General features: G+C 32.4%; 1 protein-coding gene across 4 annotated transcripts; it reads left to right on the forward strand.

Annotated features, from left to right (window-relative positions):
- The first annotated feature begins 4741 nt into the window (after window positions 1-4741).
- Window positions 4742-12972, forward strand: LOC105803320 (serine/threonine-protein kinase MHK). 4 transcript variants are annotated; one of them, XM_052623458.1, is made up of 19 exons: window positions 4747-5001; window positions 5142-5189; window positions 6119-6510; window positions 6618-6696; window positions 7839-7907; window positions 8067-8156; window positions 8868-9006; window positions 9085-9187; window positions 9322-9374; window positions 9605-9671; window positions 10560-10668; window positions 10770-10835; window positions 10919-10987; window positions 11062-11125; window positions 11235-11339; window positions 11699-11733; window positions 11843-11888; window positions 12154-12229; window positions 12574-12972. In XM_052623458.1, exons 3-19 carry the CDS (start codon window positions 6503-6505, stop codon window positions 12707-12709), a joined length of 1314 nt encoding a protein of 437 aa, XP_052479418.1. In that variant the 5' UTR covers window positions 4747-5001; window positions 5142-5189; window positions 6119-6502; the 3' UTR covers window positions 12710-12972. The 4 variants fall into 4 exon arrangements, with proteins under 4 accessions (XP_052479419.1, XP_052479420.1, XP_052479418.1 ...); XM_012635443.2 differs by having other exon boundaries at window positions 6132-6510; XM_052623459.1 differs by lacking the exon at window positions 8067-8156 and having other exon boundaries at window positions 4742-5001; window positions 6132-6510.
- Window positions 12973-14778: the final 1806 nt, after the last annotated feature.

Genomic DNA, 14778 nt, shown 5'->3' on the forward strand with positions numbered 1-14778 from the left:
TTTCAATCTCGGGTTTTGATTCTCGGGTTCAATTTTTGATCTCGAGTTCAATTTTCAAGTTCAGTTACCCAAAAATATTATATTTATTTTAATTAATTTGATTAATTTAATTTTACTTAATCAAAATTAATTTTCCTAAAATTCACTAAGATTTTCCAAATTAATTTTTGAAAAAAATTCTTTAATTAAATTCTCTAATTGAAAAATTCACATGATTACCTAATTTAATTCCACGTTAAATAAATTGACTCAACTAAATTATTTACAAAGTTGTAGAATTTTCTTTTGATTCAAATATAGTCCGATTGAGCTTTTATTGAGCTAGTGGAGGGACCAATTGCACATATATAATTAGGCTCGAGTAATTGCAATTATGTCTAGAAGCATCATTCTAATAATTTGCTATTTACTTAATTATGGAGTCAATCCACAAGAAGTACCATGATTGAAGACTCATTATTGTATACTATTTATGAAAGCAATTCCAATGACCTCGTCATGTGTGTAATTACCGTGTCATATGATATCCATGATTCTTTTGAGTTAAATTCGTTCACTCAATACAATTCTATTTTATCTCATTTTATCTCATTGTCACAATTATGTCTTCTTAATGATTAATATGATCATTATCAACTAATGACTATGATAAATTGTTCGTTCGAGAACAAGCAACCCTTGGCCACATTCCATATTTATCAATATACACAATGTCAATGAGAGGATACCATTAGCTTTTTAATCGAGCTATGAATTCCATTGTTGCTAGTAAAGTCATGTCATACACAAGTCATATACCAGACATACCGACTATTGGTTCGATCATCTTTAGAGCATAAGTCTCCGCTTATATCAAAGCACATGAGTTATATAAGTATGGTCAATGACTAACTCGGGATTTAGGTAAGTCACACCATGAATGTCACAAGTGAATTAATTCATAAACAGATTCAGAACTAATTCAACTTAGGTCCAGTCCAATATATTATTCTTCCAATGAGTACATTTATGTATCTACCTGTGAAGTCAAGTGCTCCGATAGCCAAAACTAACCATCTCACTAATTGGAATTGTAGACGACATAATAATCCTTCTATGTATTTGAACCAAATGCTCACTTTGATTATTTTACGGGATTACAAACTCGTTTAGATTATCTACTAAAATAAGTTATCTTTCTCGCAATGTAAATGTTCTTACGGTACCACTTATCATTAGCTTGAAGTTAGACAATCAATGAGCTAATATTTGCTCGTCACAATTTCACTATGTATGCAAAATATGAAAGATAGAAACACAAAAGATATAATAGTAAAATGTGGAATTAATTTTATTTATTTATCCATTGTTTAAATACATAGAAAATAGTTACATGCTTACTATAATATGGACACATTTCCTAACACAAAACTCATAAAAAGACTATTCTTATGGGAATTGAGGAGACTGCCCTCTACTTGTTTAGTAATTAAGAAGCCTTCTACCAATGACTTAAGCTTTAACGATTGTAGGCATTGGCCAATCTCTAACTTCAAATTACTAGTAAAAATACTTAAAGCATATATTCAGGCAACTAGAGCTAGTTCAAAAGACTTACAAATCCATCATGGAACTACTCAACTAATCCATGTTGCTTCAAGGAAACCGGGTCAACCATGGGATCTTGAAACGAGTTGGACCCAAATCATTCTTTCAAGCTATGTGCATAACAGGTCCAATTCAACAGATGTAGTCCACATTGTTTTTGGGTGTAAAAATGGTGCCAATTGAGTGCTTTCCCTTCTAGATAAAGCATCACAATCCTAACTTTGGTGGTATCCTCCACACCTTCTACTCAGAGTATTAGTCTAACTTAGAGCACCATGTTCTAAAGTCTGAGCCATCAAATTTGGGGCATTCAAGCTTATGAGACAGAGAACTCTAGTCCAAAATACTTGAACGCGAAGGAGTTCCTGAACTTCTTAGTTCCAACATAGGATGAGTATCCAAAAGGTCCTTAGAAGGGAAACCATGTGGAGCACCTCTCAAAATACCTTTCCCTTTATCTTGAGCAGCCACATCACTCATAGTAGGAGCTGGATTGCTTAAGTATTGCTCAAATAGATTTTGTAACTTAGACCGTAGCTCTCATTTGAAATTGTCCTTAAGTCCCTTCAATTGAATGTCCAGCTTGGTGTCCCACTACGACAACTCACGCTGAAGCTTGCCAACCTTCTATTGAAGATGACCAGCATCCTTTTGTAAATGAGTAGTGACCCCATTACAAGCCGTGGAGGATCGAGCAACTATGATACCTTTAATACACTTCATTATAAAGAAAATAGAAAATATTGAAAGAAGAAAAGAAAAGAGAGAATAGAAAATTTTCATTCAATCAATTCATAACTGCCTCATCTCCTTCCTTACAGCTAAAAATGAAAGAATTAGTCATTACCAAAATCAGTTGGGAAACAGCTATAGCTTTTCCCAAGCTAAAACTCAACGTTTCATTAAAACTTAAACTCATTGTTTTTATTAACAATGGTTACCAAAACATAACGTTCTACTACTAGTTAACTGCCTCTATTTTTTCTTTGTTTTTAGTTTCCTACCATAACATTTTTTTTTCATATAATTTATTGTTCATGTCTTTTATGAAATTCACATCTTTTACCTGATCATCAAGTAAATATGGTTTGACATATTGAAGCACGCTTGATACTTCACTACTTGTTTCCATAACCAACAAATTGAAAAAGAAAATTAAAGAAATTCTAGCGAACAAAAAAAGAAACAAAGGGTTATCTCAAGTTTGAATCGAAGAAAAAGATGACTTTTAGGTTTTTACTTTAGAGTAGAAAAGATTTCCGGAAATAGTAGCATCTTGAATGGAAAGCAAGGATCATCTTTATTCTTGCCACTAACGCTGATCCTGACTGTTTTTGTTGGAAAGCTGACGCCATACGTGAAACTTCTTTTTTGAATTAACTTCAATATTTTTGTGAATAAAACCTAGAATTTTTTTAGTTGGCAAAATAAAGGGAATTTAATAAATTCCAAAATTTCAAATAATCTTTTTGTCATTCACCTAATAGCACCTAACAACAGAGTGGTTAAAATATTTAATTTCAAAAGTTGAGTTACTAAATAAAAAAATTAATAGTTGAGTAATCAAAATAGAACCGAAAGACATAGTTGATGATTATTCTTGTAGTTTACCCTAAATTTTATATACATGTTAACTATTTGTTTTGTATAGCCTTTGGCTTTTCAAAATTTATTAGATATTTATGTGAATTTGGCAAATGTCGAAATCTTGAGAATTTGAATATTTAAGTTGAATTTCTTCATATACAAATATTATATGTGAATTTTTTCTTAAATTTTACGATAAATCTAAATTCCAATCCATTGGGCTTAAAAAAATCGAGACATGATTGTTTTTCAATATCAATATATTTAAGAAACAAAATATCCAACACCAATGAGAACGTTTTGTGCAAAACCTAGGGTTGATCGAGCTTGAATGAACAAACCTCTGTTCATGTTCGTTTGTTTATTTTAAAGCTTGTTTGTGTTCAGTTTGTGTTCATTAAGAATTTCAAATTTTTGTTAATGTTTGTTTATTTAAAATTATGTGTGTACATATTCGTTTGTTTAATGTTCACGAGCATGTTCATTTAACTTAATCGAACATGTTCACGAATATTAAAACGAATATGTTCATGAACATATAATTGAACATGTTCACGAACAATGTTAATAAATAATACATACACACATATATTGTTTAGATATAAAATAGTCAAGTATAAATATTAATAATCATATTATAAACGAAAAAATACAAACCAAGATAATTTTATTAATATATAATAATGGAACAATAAACGAGTTTTAAGATAATTTTATTAATATATACTAATAGAATTTTTATAATAAAATATCATTAATAAATAAACGAGTCAATAAACGAGCTTGTTCGTGAACATAAACGAATGGAACACTCATTTGTTCATGTTTGTTCACTTATTAAACAAATATAAAAATTTTGTTCATATTCGTTTATTTAGATTAATAAATGAATAGAAATGAACGTTATACGAACGGTTTACGAACAGTTCATCGAATGTTCTATTCATTTATACCCCTAGCAAAACCATATAAAGATAAAAAAATCAAAAAAAATTAAAGCATTTTAAAAATAAATTAACTAGTTTAATACTTGTTCAGAAGATTAAAATACATTTTTAGTTGTTGATAAATTAAATTGTAATTAATAAAATCAGTTTCTAGTACAAGTTTGATGACATCTACGTGTCAGCTGTTAAGCTCAATAGCATGAATGGGCTATGCTATCCCGGCAGCAGTTCCAAATTCCAATCCCCAGTAGGAACCGATCCTTAATTTAGACCCGAATCACGCAAAGGAACAGGTAGAATCCGAACCGTATCAATCACACGCCAAACCCGCACTTAAAAATTTCCCACAGACAACACCGCCCATACGCTTATCTTTAATGACGCTTAAGTCCCGCACTTGACGCGCATATTTAAGTTGCCGTCCACGTCACTCCTTATCCATCCGATCAGGGCAATCTCGTCAAGAAAATGTAATTCCGTAATATATCAAACTTTGCAGGGACAATCTAGTAATTTGAAAAAAAATAATATTATATTATCTCTGGACCACCTACCTTCCCCACCACAACCAAGCATTGTTCTTCGTTTCAACTTTCAATTTTTTTAAAGAAAAATAAAGAAAGAAAGAAAGAAAAAACTATAATTATCTTTTTTTATAAACAATATTTTAATTACTATTCTATTTTTCCTTGGTTTCTTCTCCTTCGCTTCTTCTGCGGAATTCTCTCTCATATGGCTTATCCAGTAATCTAAATCTCGCTCTCTTTCTCTCTCTCTCTCTGATATTCTTCTCTTTTCATTGTTTTAAACAACGTTGTTTATGCATTGCGATCTGTTTCTTTTTCTTTCTTAGATAGTTTACGCGTTTTGCATTAGGAAGGTGAGTTTAATCTATCTCTTTCAACCTGTCTTCCTTTCTTTTTTTGTTTTAAAAATTGTGTAATTTCGTGAATTCAGAATCGTTGTTTCGATATATATATTTTTGCTGAGCTCTGTTTTTTCTTTCACATTGGAATGCAGTTGGAGTTTTCGTTTTACTTCCTGTTTGTTTCCCGAGAAAAAGGAGAGGTAAAAAGTCTCTGAAAGCTTTTGATTCTTTTCTTTTAATGTTGCACTTTTTTTTAATAATAAAAGTGGTAAAGAAAAGGACATTGATTTTAGTTCGGCCATGGCCTATGTGATTGAATTAAGCATAACTGAGTTCTGGTGTTCGTTGGATAATAAATTCGTAGTTTAAGATTTGTATATTTCAATTTTTTATAAAAAAGAATAACGCGTCTTTTTCTTCTCGAGGAAATAGAAAGTATATGTTTTTTTCTTTTGCTAATCACTGATAGATATTCGGTTTTAGTTGCTGTTTACGCCCTTGTTGTATTTCTTGTTTCAAATTTCAATTGCTGAGTTTTTTTTTTTTAATTCAGGGAAAGGTTCTCCCTCCTACTCTTTTGATGATTTATTTTGTTATTTTCAATTCAAATTGATTGGATTATCTTCTTTGGCTTTAAAAGATCGAGGACTTCAAGCAAGTCACCCCCCCTTCTATATTTGTGTTATGATTAAGTTGGATGTTTATATTTATGGCTAAGCTGTTAAAAATAACTGTATCGGTGGCTTTACATATAGGAGATCTGTTTGAATTTGCGGATGTAATTCTTGCAAAAATCTCCTTGTTGGAAATCCAGAGACTTAATTTGTTACAGAACACTTTGATAATTAGTAAAAGCAAGTAAGGAGGGAAAGACTGATGCTGGCTTTTTTTGTTTCTGACCACCTAAAATTTCAGCCATGATCCTCAGTCAACGTTTGTTTCTGTGTCTATAGACCACTGTGTTACAATCTCCTTGGCTAGTATTGTTTTTCTAAAAAAGTACTGCAAGCCTTATAACATTCATTCTAATAATGGCTTTCTGTCTAATATGTTGGTCAGTTTCCTTTATTTAGATCATGATTTATGAATGAAAAGCAATTCCATCTTGCTGAGGTATGCTGATTTTCAGTGTTTGTTTACAGACCCGGGTTTTGACATATGGGGCATCAGTTAATCTGAGTGTAAAGAAAATGGATCAACACAGGAAGTTTAAGACTTGTACTGGAGTTCTATTGGAGGTCTTGTAGATTCGTTGATTTTAGATGATAAGAGCTGGACGCAGCTTGTAGAAGCTGCAGTTGAGAATGTTGATTATTTTCTGGCTGATATTCTATCATTCTTACGATGAGAAGTCTGTTCCTGTTAGTATCATACATTTCATGCTACAGTCTAGCAGTAAACCATATATGCAAGCTAGTGATCAAGCCTATGTCAGTACTGTAGACACCTCTTTTTGGAGGTTGCTAGAACTACATTGACAAATTGTTGATTGTCATCTGCTACAACTGCAAGAATGGAGAGGTTTGTTTCTTGCACTGCATTTAATATTGGTTAAATTTGTCAAGTTGTCATTTGAAGCTTGTATTTCTTTGTCACTATATCTTGCTACTTTCTCTTTTGTCACTTAGGTATAAAATTTCGGAGGAGCTTGGAGATGGTACCTGTGGTAGTGTGTTCAAAGCCTTCAATATAGAAACATTTGAGATTGTAAGGAACTTGCTCCAGTAGTTGCTTTTTTTATCTTTCTGTTTACATAACTACATGATTATTTTATTTATCATTAAGATATGTTCTTCTCATTTGTTCCTCATGTATGGTAGAAGTTAATTCAATGATTAATATTATATACTTTGCTGCAGTTAAAAAATTCCTTTGATGTGTGGGAAATTCAACTTAAGTCTTGTACCTCACTTATTTAAGTTAATTTAATGATTAATGTTTTATGCTTAGCTTCACTTAGAAGTTTTCTTTTAACATGAGGAAAGTCAGCACAAGTTGCTTCTAGTTGTGAGTGCGACAAGCCAGATGTTTGCGCATTGGTCTTATGTGCTGATTGAAATGACCTCAATGCCTTGGAGATAGCAAATGATGAATATAGGATCAATTTTGAAGTCACTTTCTGAACCATTATGTGAATTCTTTGTTTTTAATTGGTCATTCATGTACCTGCTGCTAATTTCTGGAGGTTACTTTAAAGCTTATATCTGATTTCCTGTATACCTTAGGGTGTCTGAACCACAGTTGATGGTCCTTCTGTCTATTCACCTGATTGTGTATATCTACCACCCTCACCCCCTTGTAGTAGGAGGGGTTGGCAAACATTTTGAGCTGCCTATTATTTGAAAAGTTAAAATAAGGTTTCAAAATTCTAAACCCTAATGACCATGTTTGAGATGGAACGCTCTGCTTAAAACTATAACTTTACGGAACTAGAAAACTGGGAGTTGGATACATGCATGGCTTGACATGTTAGAGCATATATGAACACCAGCTGAGTCTTCTAGTAGAAAATTGGAGCATATATATGTTTACGTATATGTATATGTGCATACACACATATATAACGTATAATATGAACAATATTAGAAAAACTTAGGAGCTGAAATGTTCACTTTGGAAAATGATTCTGGTGTTTCTTGCCTCAATGGGGTTCATCAACTGCTCAATGGTAATGAGAAGACCTTGGATTGGAAAAAACTTAACTCAGTCTATTGTAGGTGGCTGTCTTGAATTTTTTTTTCCCCCTATTTATACTCTATTATATTTCTCATGATAATAGTGAATTTACTGAACGTGGAACTTCCTTGAGTTGTTGCTCCTCATGCTTTTTGTAAATGTTTTTAATCTAGGTTGCTGTTAAGAAAATGAAAAGAAAGTTCTACTTTTGGGAAGAGTGTATGAATCTAAGAGAAGTTAAGGTAAGCTGTAATATTTCTTTGAATGTTAAGAGTCCTTTGCTTTTTACATAAGCCTTAATCTTAAGAGCGTGTTCCATTTATTGTGTACCCTCATCTAAGAGAAGTTAAGGTAAGCTTTTCCCATTTTCTTTGACAAAATTAGTGAATTATTATCTGCAGGCCCTTCGTAAACTAAATCACCCTAATATTGTAAAGTTAAAGGAGGTTGTCAGGGAAAACAATGAACTATTCTTCATTTTCGAGTACATGGTAAGGGTGCTTTTCCAACTTCACATTATTATTCTGCCAAAGCATGGGTTTTGTGATTTTATCCTCCACATAACTATTGTATCTTCATTCCCCGCAATTATAATTTAAGTTGCTTTATTTTCAATATTTTTGGTCAACACAAAGCTTGGGGACATGACTGATTAGACTGGAACTAGGAACATGGAGAGAACTTGTCCATGTCTTGGTTACAACTACCATTTTGGAATCATTTCTTAAGCAGGTGCTAGGTTACCAGGATCTGTTCAATTAATTACAATGTTTAAGCTTTTAAAATTTGAAAGGGATTCCCTTTTGAAGAATTCTATAATTGATTCTAGTGGAAGAGTTGTGCAGATACTAACTACTCCCCTCCCCTTTTCCCAAAGACAGGCAGGGAAAAACCAAAGAAAAGAAAAGAAAAAAACTCTCCAATTTTATCTCTTTCAACAAAATATCATAGATTTTTTTCTTAAACAATAAAGGTATCAAGTGGCTGTTTTTGCCTGCTGATCTCACTATTGAACATAACTCTTTCCTTTAAATATAATGATACAATAATTGTGTACTTCTGTATAATTCATTGCCAAGTGGCTTATTTGCATCTTCAATTGAGGTCATCCATAGTGCAATAAATTATTTCCTGTCATCAAGTATGAAGCTGAATGAAACCCTTTCAAGTGCAATTGTAAGAGGTTGGGTATTTCTTTCTAGGAACATAATCTTTACCAAATCATGAGAGAGCGGCAGGAACCTTTTTCTGAATGGGAGATACGCAGCTTCATGTCTCAGATGCTGCAAGGGCTTGCTCACATGCATAGAAATGGATATTTTCATCGAGATTTGAAACCTGGTAAATCTTCCTTTCATTTCTGCATTTTGAAAGTCGTTATGGTGGATATCTTTATAGTGAAGTATTTGCTTTTTTCAGAGAATTTGCTGGTGACAAAGGATGTTCTGAAAATTGCGGATTTTGGACTGGCAAGAGAAGTATCATCAATGCCTCCTTATACAGAATATGTTTCTACTCGATGGTGAGTAATTGTGTGGTGGATATCATCTCATTTACTTTGCATTCTTGTTTGTTTATGTTCACACAATATGGAAGCAGTCTTGCTGTTCATCCAGCATTATTTTTCTCTTCTAATGATTGGGTTAAACACGTCAGGTACCGTTCTCCAGAAGTCTTGTTGCAATCTTCCTCTTACACTCCTGCTATTGGTATGTGGGTGGTACTTGATTTAATTATCTTTGCGTGTGTAAATATGTGCATCTTCTTTTAGTAGCCTTATGATACTGTGGGACCAATCCAGAACTTTACTTGCATCAGATGATTTGTTTTCCATGGTGGTTTGATTTTTGTCATTTCTTTCTTTCAGATTTTGTGTCACTTTAAGGTTTATCCATATATATTTTGCTTGAATGGTGTCTGATAATAGTAGTGTTTACAGATATGTGGGCTGTTGGTGCTATATTAGCGGAGCTTTTTACTTCATCTCCTATTTTTCCTGGTGAAAGGTGATTTATTATTTCTGAGTTCTTCTCTTTTTAATTTTGGTGGACAATGATGTAGATTAAGCCAACCCTTTTGTGCTGGCAATTATATCTTTTCTCACAGCATAAAAGCATACAAGCAATGCAAATACTTTGATTTGCAACATTTATTCCACTACTGTGTTGGCCCAATGTATATTATACTATTGGCATAGGCTAATTTCAATTATTCCTTAAGTTTGTATACAAGTTTGGTCTTGATAAAGTTTCCTGTAACATATAGTTGGTATGTCCTGTGATACTTGACTTTGGTAATTCTGTTGGCAATCTGGTTATGATTGCTAGTCTTGTTACTTCAAATGGCTTAAATTTAATAGTTGATTGATTGTATGTAACTAGTAATCTAACATTCGATTCCCAGAAAAAATGAACACAACATGGTTGATTATGTTTTTCTTTTCTGTTTTACTGTATTCATTTGTCCTTTAAGCCCTTCTAACCTGAACCCAATTGATCCTACATACATATGTAGGATCTTTTTCTGCTTATGCACAAAATATTTTATGGAAATTTTCTCATAGCATCCTGCCTCCTTTGACACTTTATACATGCTATTTTCTGCATGTGCATAATAAGCTGTGTGCATACATTCGTGGGTAGAGATTCATAACTATAGATATTGGGAAAGGAATATCTGTTATCCTTCCATTTAATAGTCTTATGAGTTCTATGATGCATAACTATAAATAGGTATATGTCTTTTAGTTTTGGCAAGAACATCTCTCTACTTGCCAAAAATATTTTTAGGTGTTATGCATGCTGTTCTGTTCTTTAACATTTACCACTGAAGTATAAGATATGTAGTTTATCAAGAGTTTTCATCTTATGGTTAATACCTTCACCTCTTGGCAGTGAAATAGATCAACTGTACAAGATATGCTGTGTTTTGGGTGCGCCTGATTGGACTTCCTTTCCTGAAGCGACAAACATCTCTCGTCTAATCAATATTAGTTATTCAGAGGTAGGTTTTTTTTTTTAAATTATTTATTAGTTGTATATTGGTGGCTATCTTTTCTGTTCTCTTTTATTTTATTCTTATTTATCATCATTACTTTTGGGCAGATTTTACCTACCAACCTATCAGATATCATTCCTAATGCCAGCCCGGAGGCTGTTGATTTAATCATGGTATGATGTGGTTAACTAGGATTTAGCAAAGTAACATTTGCTCTACTATAGTATCTTATACCCCCTGCTTTGAATGTCTGTAGCAACTTTGTTCATGGGATCCATTAAGGAGGCCAACAGCAGATCAGGCATTGCAGCATCCTTTTTTTAATGTAATACGTGTTATCTGGAGTTATTTCAGATTTCTATTTGTATTATATCACTTTTACTGAAAAATCCTGGACAGGTGGATGCTCGCATTCCTCATCCTCGACTGCATGATCCACTTGAGCTGAGGCTAAACAACATGGGTGAGTTTTGAAGTTCACTACTAGTTCCATGTGAGACTATTAGATAACGATTTATGTTCTCTTTTTTTTCCGGTTCAACAAATTAATGTTTTCTTGTACTATTTTGCAGAGTCAAAGCCAAATCTTGAGTTGAATCTATGGGATTTCGACACTGAACCTGATGATTGTTTTCTGGGCCTGACGCTTGCTGTGAAACCAAGTGTTTCAAAATTAGGTAAGATTATTGTATGTCCTGCGTTTGTGGTTCAGTAGACTGTTGTCCTTTTTAGCTACCGTTGCGTCTCAAATTTAACCATCAACTGCATAAAAATGCATATTGCATGAATAGACATCCTTTTCCATCTTCTGGGTTATTGTGGATTGACCATGTCGTCATTAATCCTGGATCTGGTTTAAGATCCAATAAGAGCACCATTGTTGAGGAAGTCTATTGATATGGTATTTATGGATACACCCATTTGTTGGAACATTTCTTGTGCGTTTTCTCTCTTTGTATCCTTTTCTGCCAGGTCTTTGTTGAGGGGTTTACTTTTATTTTTAGAATTAAGAATCTGACTCATTTATTTTCTGCAGAGGCAGTCCATAATGGCTCTCAGCGTATGGAAGAGGTGAGTTCAGCAGAGCTGTACTTAACAAAGTTTCTCTTGGCTATTATTTATCTTTGATGTGGATTTGTTTACATTCCAGAAATATGGCTAACAAGACTTCATAATGCAGGATATACTGTTTTGTCCCAGTCTGAAAGATCATCCAGAGCAATCAGGTAAATTCATATGATCCTCAAATACTCTCTTCAGAAATAGACTCAGGGAAAGGGGAATTGACAATAGTGATGCATAAAGCTATTATGAATGAGAAATGGATCTTTATTCTGAACGTTAATCTGAATAGCATGGTTTATTTGAGTTAATGCTACCTTCTTGTTGAACTTTCCACAAACAACAATTTTCACCAGTTATTTAATTCTCTTTCTTGCTTAGAATATAATGTTTTGCAACTAATTGTCCGTGGGTATTTTTCATTCTCAGTTTTTTGGTCATTGCTTACTCCTGATCAAAATGGAATTCACACACCAGTTGAATCCTCCTTGTCTCTCTCATTTAGGTGAGTTCTGTCTTTTTGTGCAGAGACTCTAGCAGTAACGGTTAGGTGTATCGATACTTTAACTGGACATATGTGATGGTCCCTTGATTTTTCGTGCAATAGATTTTATGTTTAGCAGTTTATAAATTACTTCTCTAATGATGTAGTGGTTTGGTTGACCATTTAAATTTAACCATACATGAGAAATAAATTTTCTCATTCATGCATTTAGCATATGCTATTATTAGAGTATCTTAATTTATTTGCCACCTCTTTTGTGCATTACATTCATCACTGTCCTACCAATGATGATGACATGATATTTTATATTCCCCCTTCTTTGCGGTGGAAATTTTTCTTGGCAGTTCGATTCAGCATCCACCAATTGGAGTTCCACAATCTGCTGGGTTCGCAATCGCATCATTGCAGCCTAATCTCCCAGTTCGTCAAAATTATTGGCTGTGGCCTCCCCCTTCCGGCAAGGTTATCCCCTCTGACTGAGTTGGTTGGATAATCTAATAAGGGCCTGTAGAGAATTTGTAATTTATTTAATTTGTTTTTGTAAAGTCGGATCCATTTAGCACTCTCATAGCTTCTATTGTTGTCTAATCTAAGCTTTGCCTGTATTGATCGGCAAAATATTTCCTGGGAAAGTTTCTGGGAAGTTTTTCAGATTTCTATCACTTCCGAGTATAGGAAATTTCACCCTTTGGCTTGAATATTGATATTGGTTAATGCAAATCTTTCTCCCCTCTTTTGTCTCACTGTGTGCAGTGTGCCGACGGTATATGCAGGTAAGGGAAAATGTCTGATTCTCGAGCAGATGCAAGGCTTGGGTATTTCATTGCCATATCATAGACCATGCATGAACTTTACCGACTTGGCCCTAAAAATTTGTGTGTTTAATATTTTTAGATATACTTAAAATTAAGATTAACTAAGTGCTTTTGTTAAATAATAAGTTGTATTGATGATATATGAATAGAAAAAGAGGTTGGATTCTGACTCGTATCTAAAATAGTTTACATTATAGGGTAAAAAATCTCACGTATGTTTTTTATAATAGGTTTTTTCTTTTTGAAATTGCGTTATTGGGAAAAAAAAGCATGGTAGAATTTCTCATTACAATTCTATTATCTTTTATTTTAGGAGGAATTTTTAGAGAATATTCCATTTCAATGGGATTTGAAATTGTTTTTATTTACATTGGTGAGTTGAGATTTTCTCCCTCATAAGCGCTGCTCATCCAATTTGTGACTGGCGTTAAGGTTCCAGTTAAAGAAAAACAGGCCGGTACTATTTACACTTTGCTTTCCTTCATTGTCTCTGCAATCTTTCCTCGCTTTAACTTTTAGTTTATTGTTCCTGAAAAAAATTAAAAATAATATAATATTTTTGTTACATAATAAATATAATAATTAAACAAATATTTTATTATAAATTTGTATTAATTAATAAAATAAATATTACATGAATAATAAACAAGTTTATTAATAAAATAATTGTTTAATATAACATCTTAACGTAATGTAATGATTTATAAACTTTATAAATATCAAATAAAATACCTTAAAAACTAAATATAGTACAAATTAATTTTTTTATTATATGTATTTAATTTAATGTCTTTAATGGTCTTTTTATGTTTTATTATAGTTCATCTCAATGCCATTGTTACAATTGAATCTAAACATATATTTTATCACTAATTTTAATTTCATTGTTATAGTATTTAATCTCAATACTACAGTAACTAAATTCACTACCATCACCACTATTTTTAATTTTATCGAAATCAATCTCAATTCCCATCGAATTAAAAGAATGATGCAACTTTCACAAACAATTATTGTACATAAAAAATGCAGAAAGATGAAATTTCTGTCTACCTGCTCGTTCATTGTTGGTGTATGACTTGAATAACAAAGATATGAGTTAATATGTAGTTGCCCCTTCAATTTGTTTAAAAGTGTTTAGTTGATATATGAATTTTTCTTAGATTTAGTTGGTATTTAAACTTGTATTGCGTTACTCAAGTTGGTACATCCATACTAACACCGTTAGTTTGTATTGATATGGCACTCACAACCAATCTGGTAGTGACATGTGGTAGCTTCTGCCTTCTATGGCACTTGACGAGCATAAATAAAAAAAATTAATTTTTTTAAAAAACAAATAAGTTAATTAAAAAAATTATAAAATTTTATTTAGGTTGATTCTTGATGTGAAAGAAAACTATACTTTTTTATTAATTAATTTATTTTTGAAGTATTCTTTAAAAATTTATATCTGTCACGTGCCACACTAAGAAGCTGCAATGTGTCACCAACAAATTGGCTATCAATGCCATGTCAGCATAAGCTAACAGTGTTAATGTACAAGTACCAACCTAGTGACAGAATACAAGTTCAAGCATTAACTAGGTCCAAAAAAAAGTTCATCTACAAATTAGGTATTTTTAGAACAAGTTGACAGGCAAATTAGATATTAACCCTAAAGATAATTAAGATGAAATTATTTTATTTTTAAAAAATAAAAATAAATTTTAATTTTTCATATTTATACATGTC

This window comes from Gossypium raimondii, chromosome 11 (genome assembly GCF_025698545.1).
Source record: "Gossypium raimondii isolate GPD5lz chromosome 11, ASM2569854v1, whole genome shotgun sequence".
Lineage (NCBI taxonomy): Eukaryota > Viridiplantae > Streptophyta > Magnoliopsida > Malvales > Malvaceae > Gossypium > Gossypium raimondii.

Excerpts from the sequence above, each read along its gene's own strand:
- LOC105803320 (XM_052623458.1), top strand. Across the intron at positions 9,375-9,604 it reads CTCTTACACTCCTGCTATTG|ATATGTGGGCTGTTGGTGCT; the intron begins GTATGTGGGTGG and ends TAGTGTTTACAG. Across the intron at positions 10,988-11,061 it reads TGCAGCATCCTTTTTTTAAT|GTGGATGCTCGCATTCCTCA; the intron begins GTAATACGTGTT and ends AATCCTGGACAG.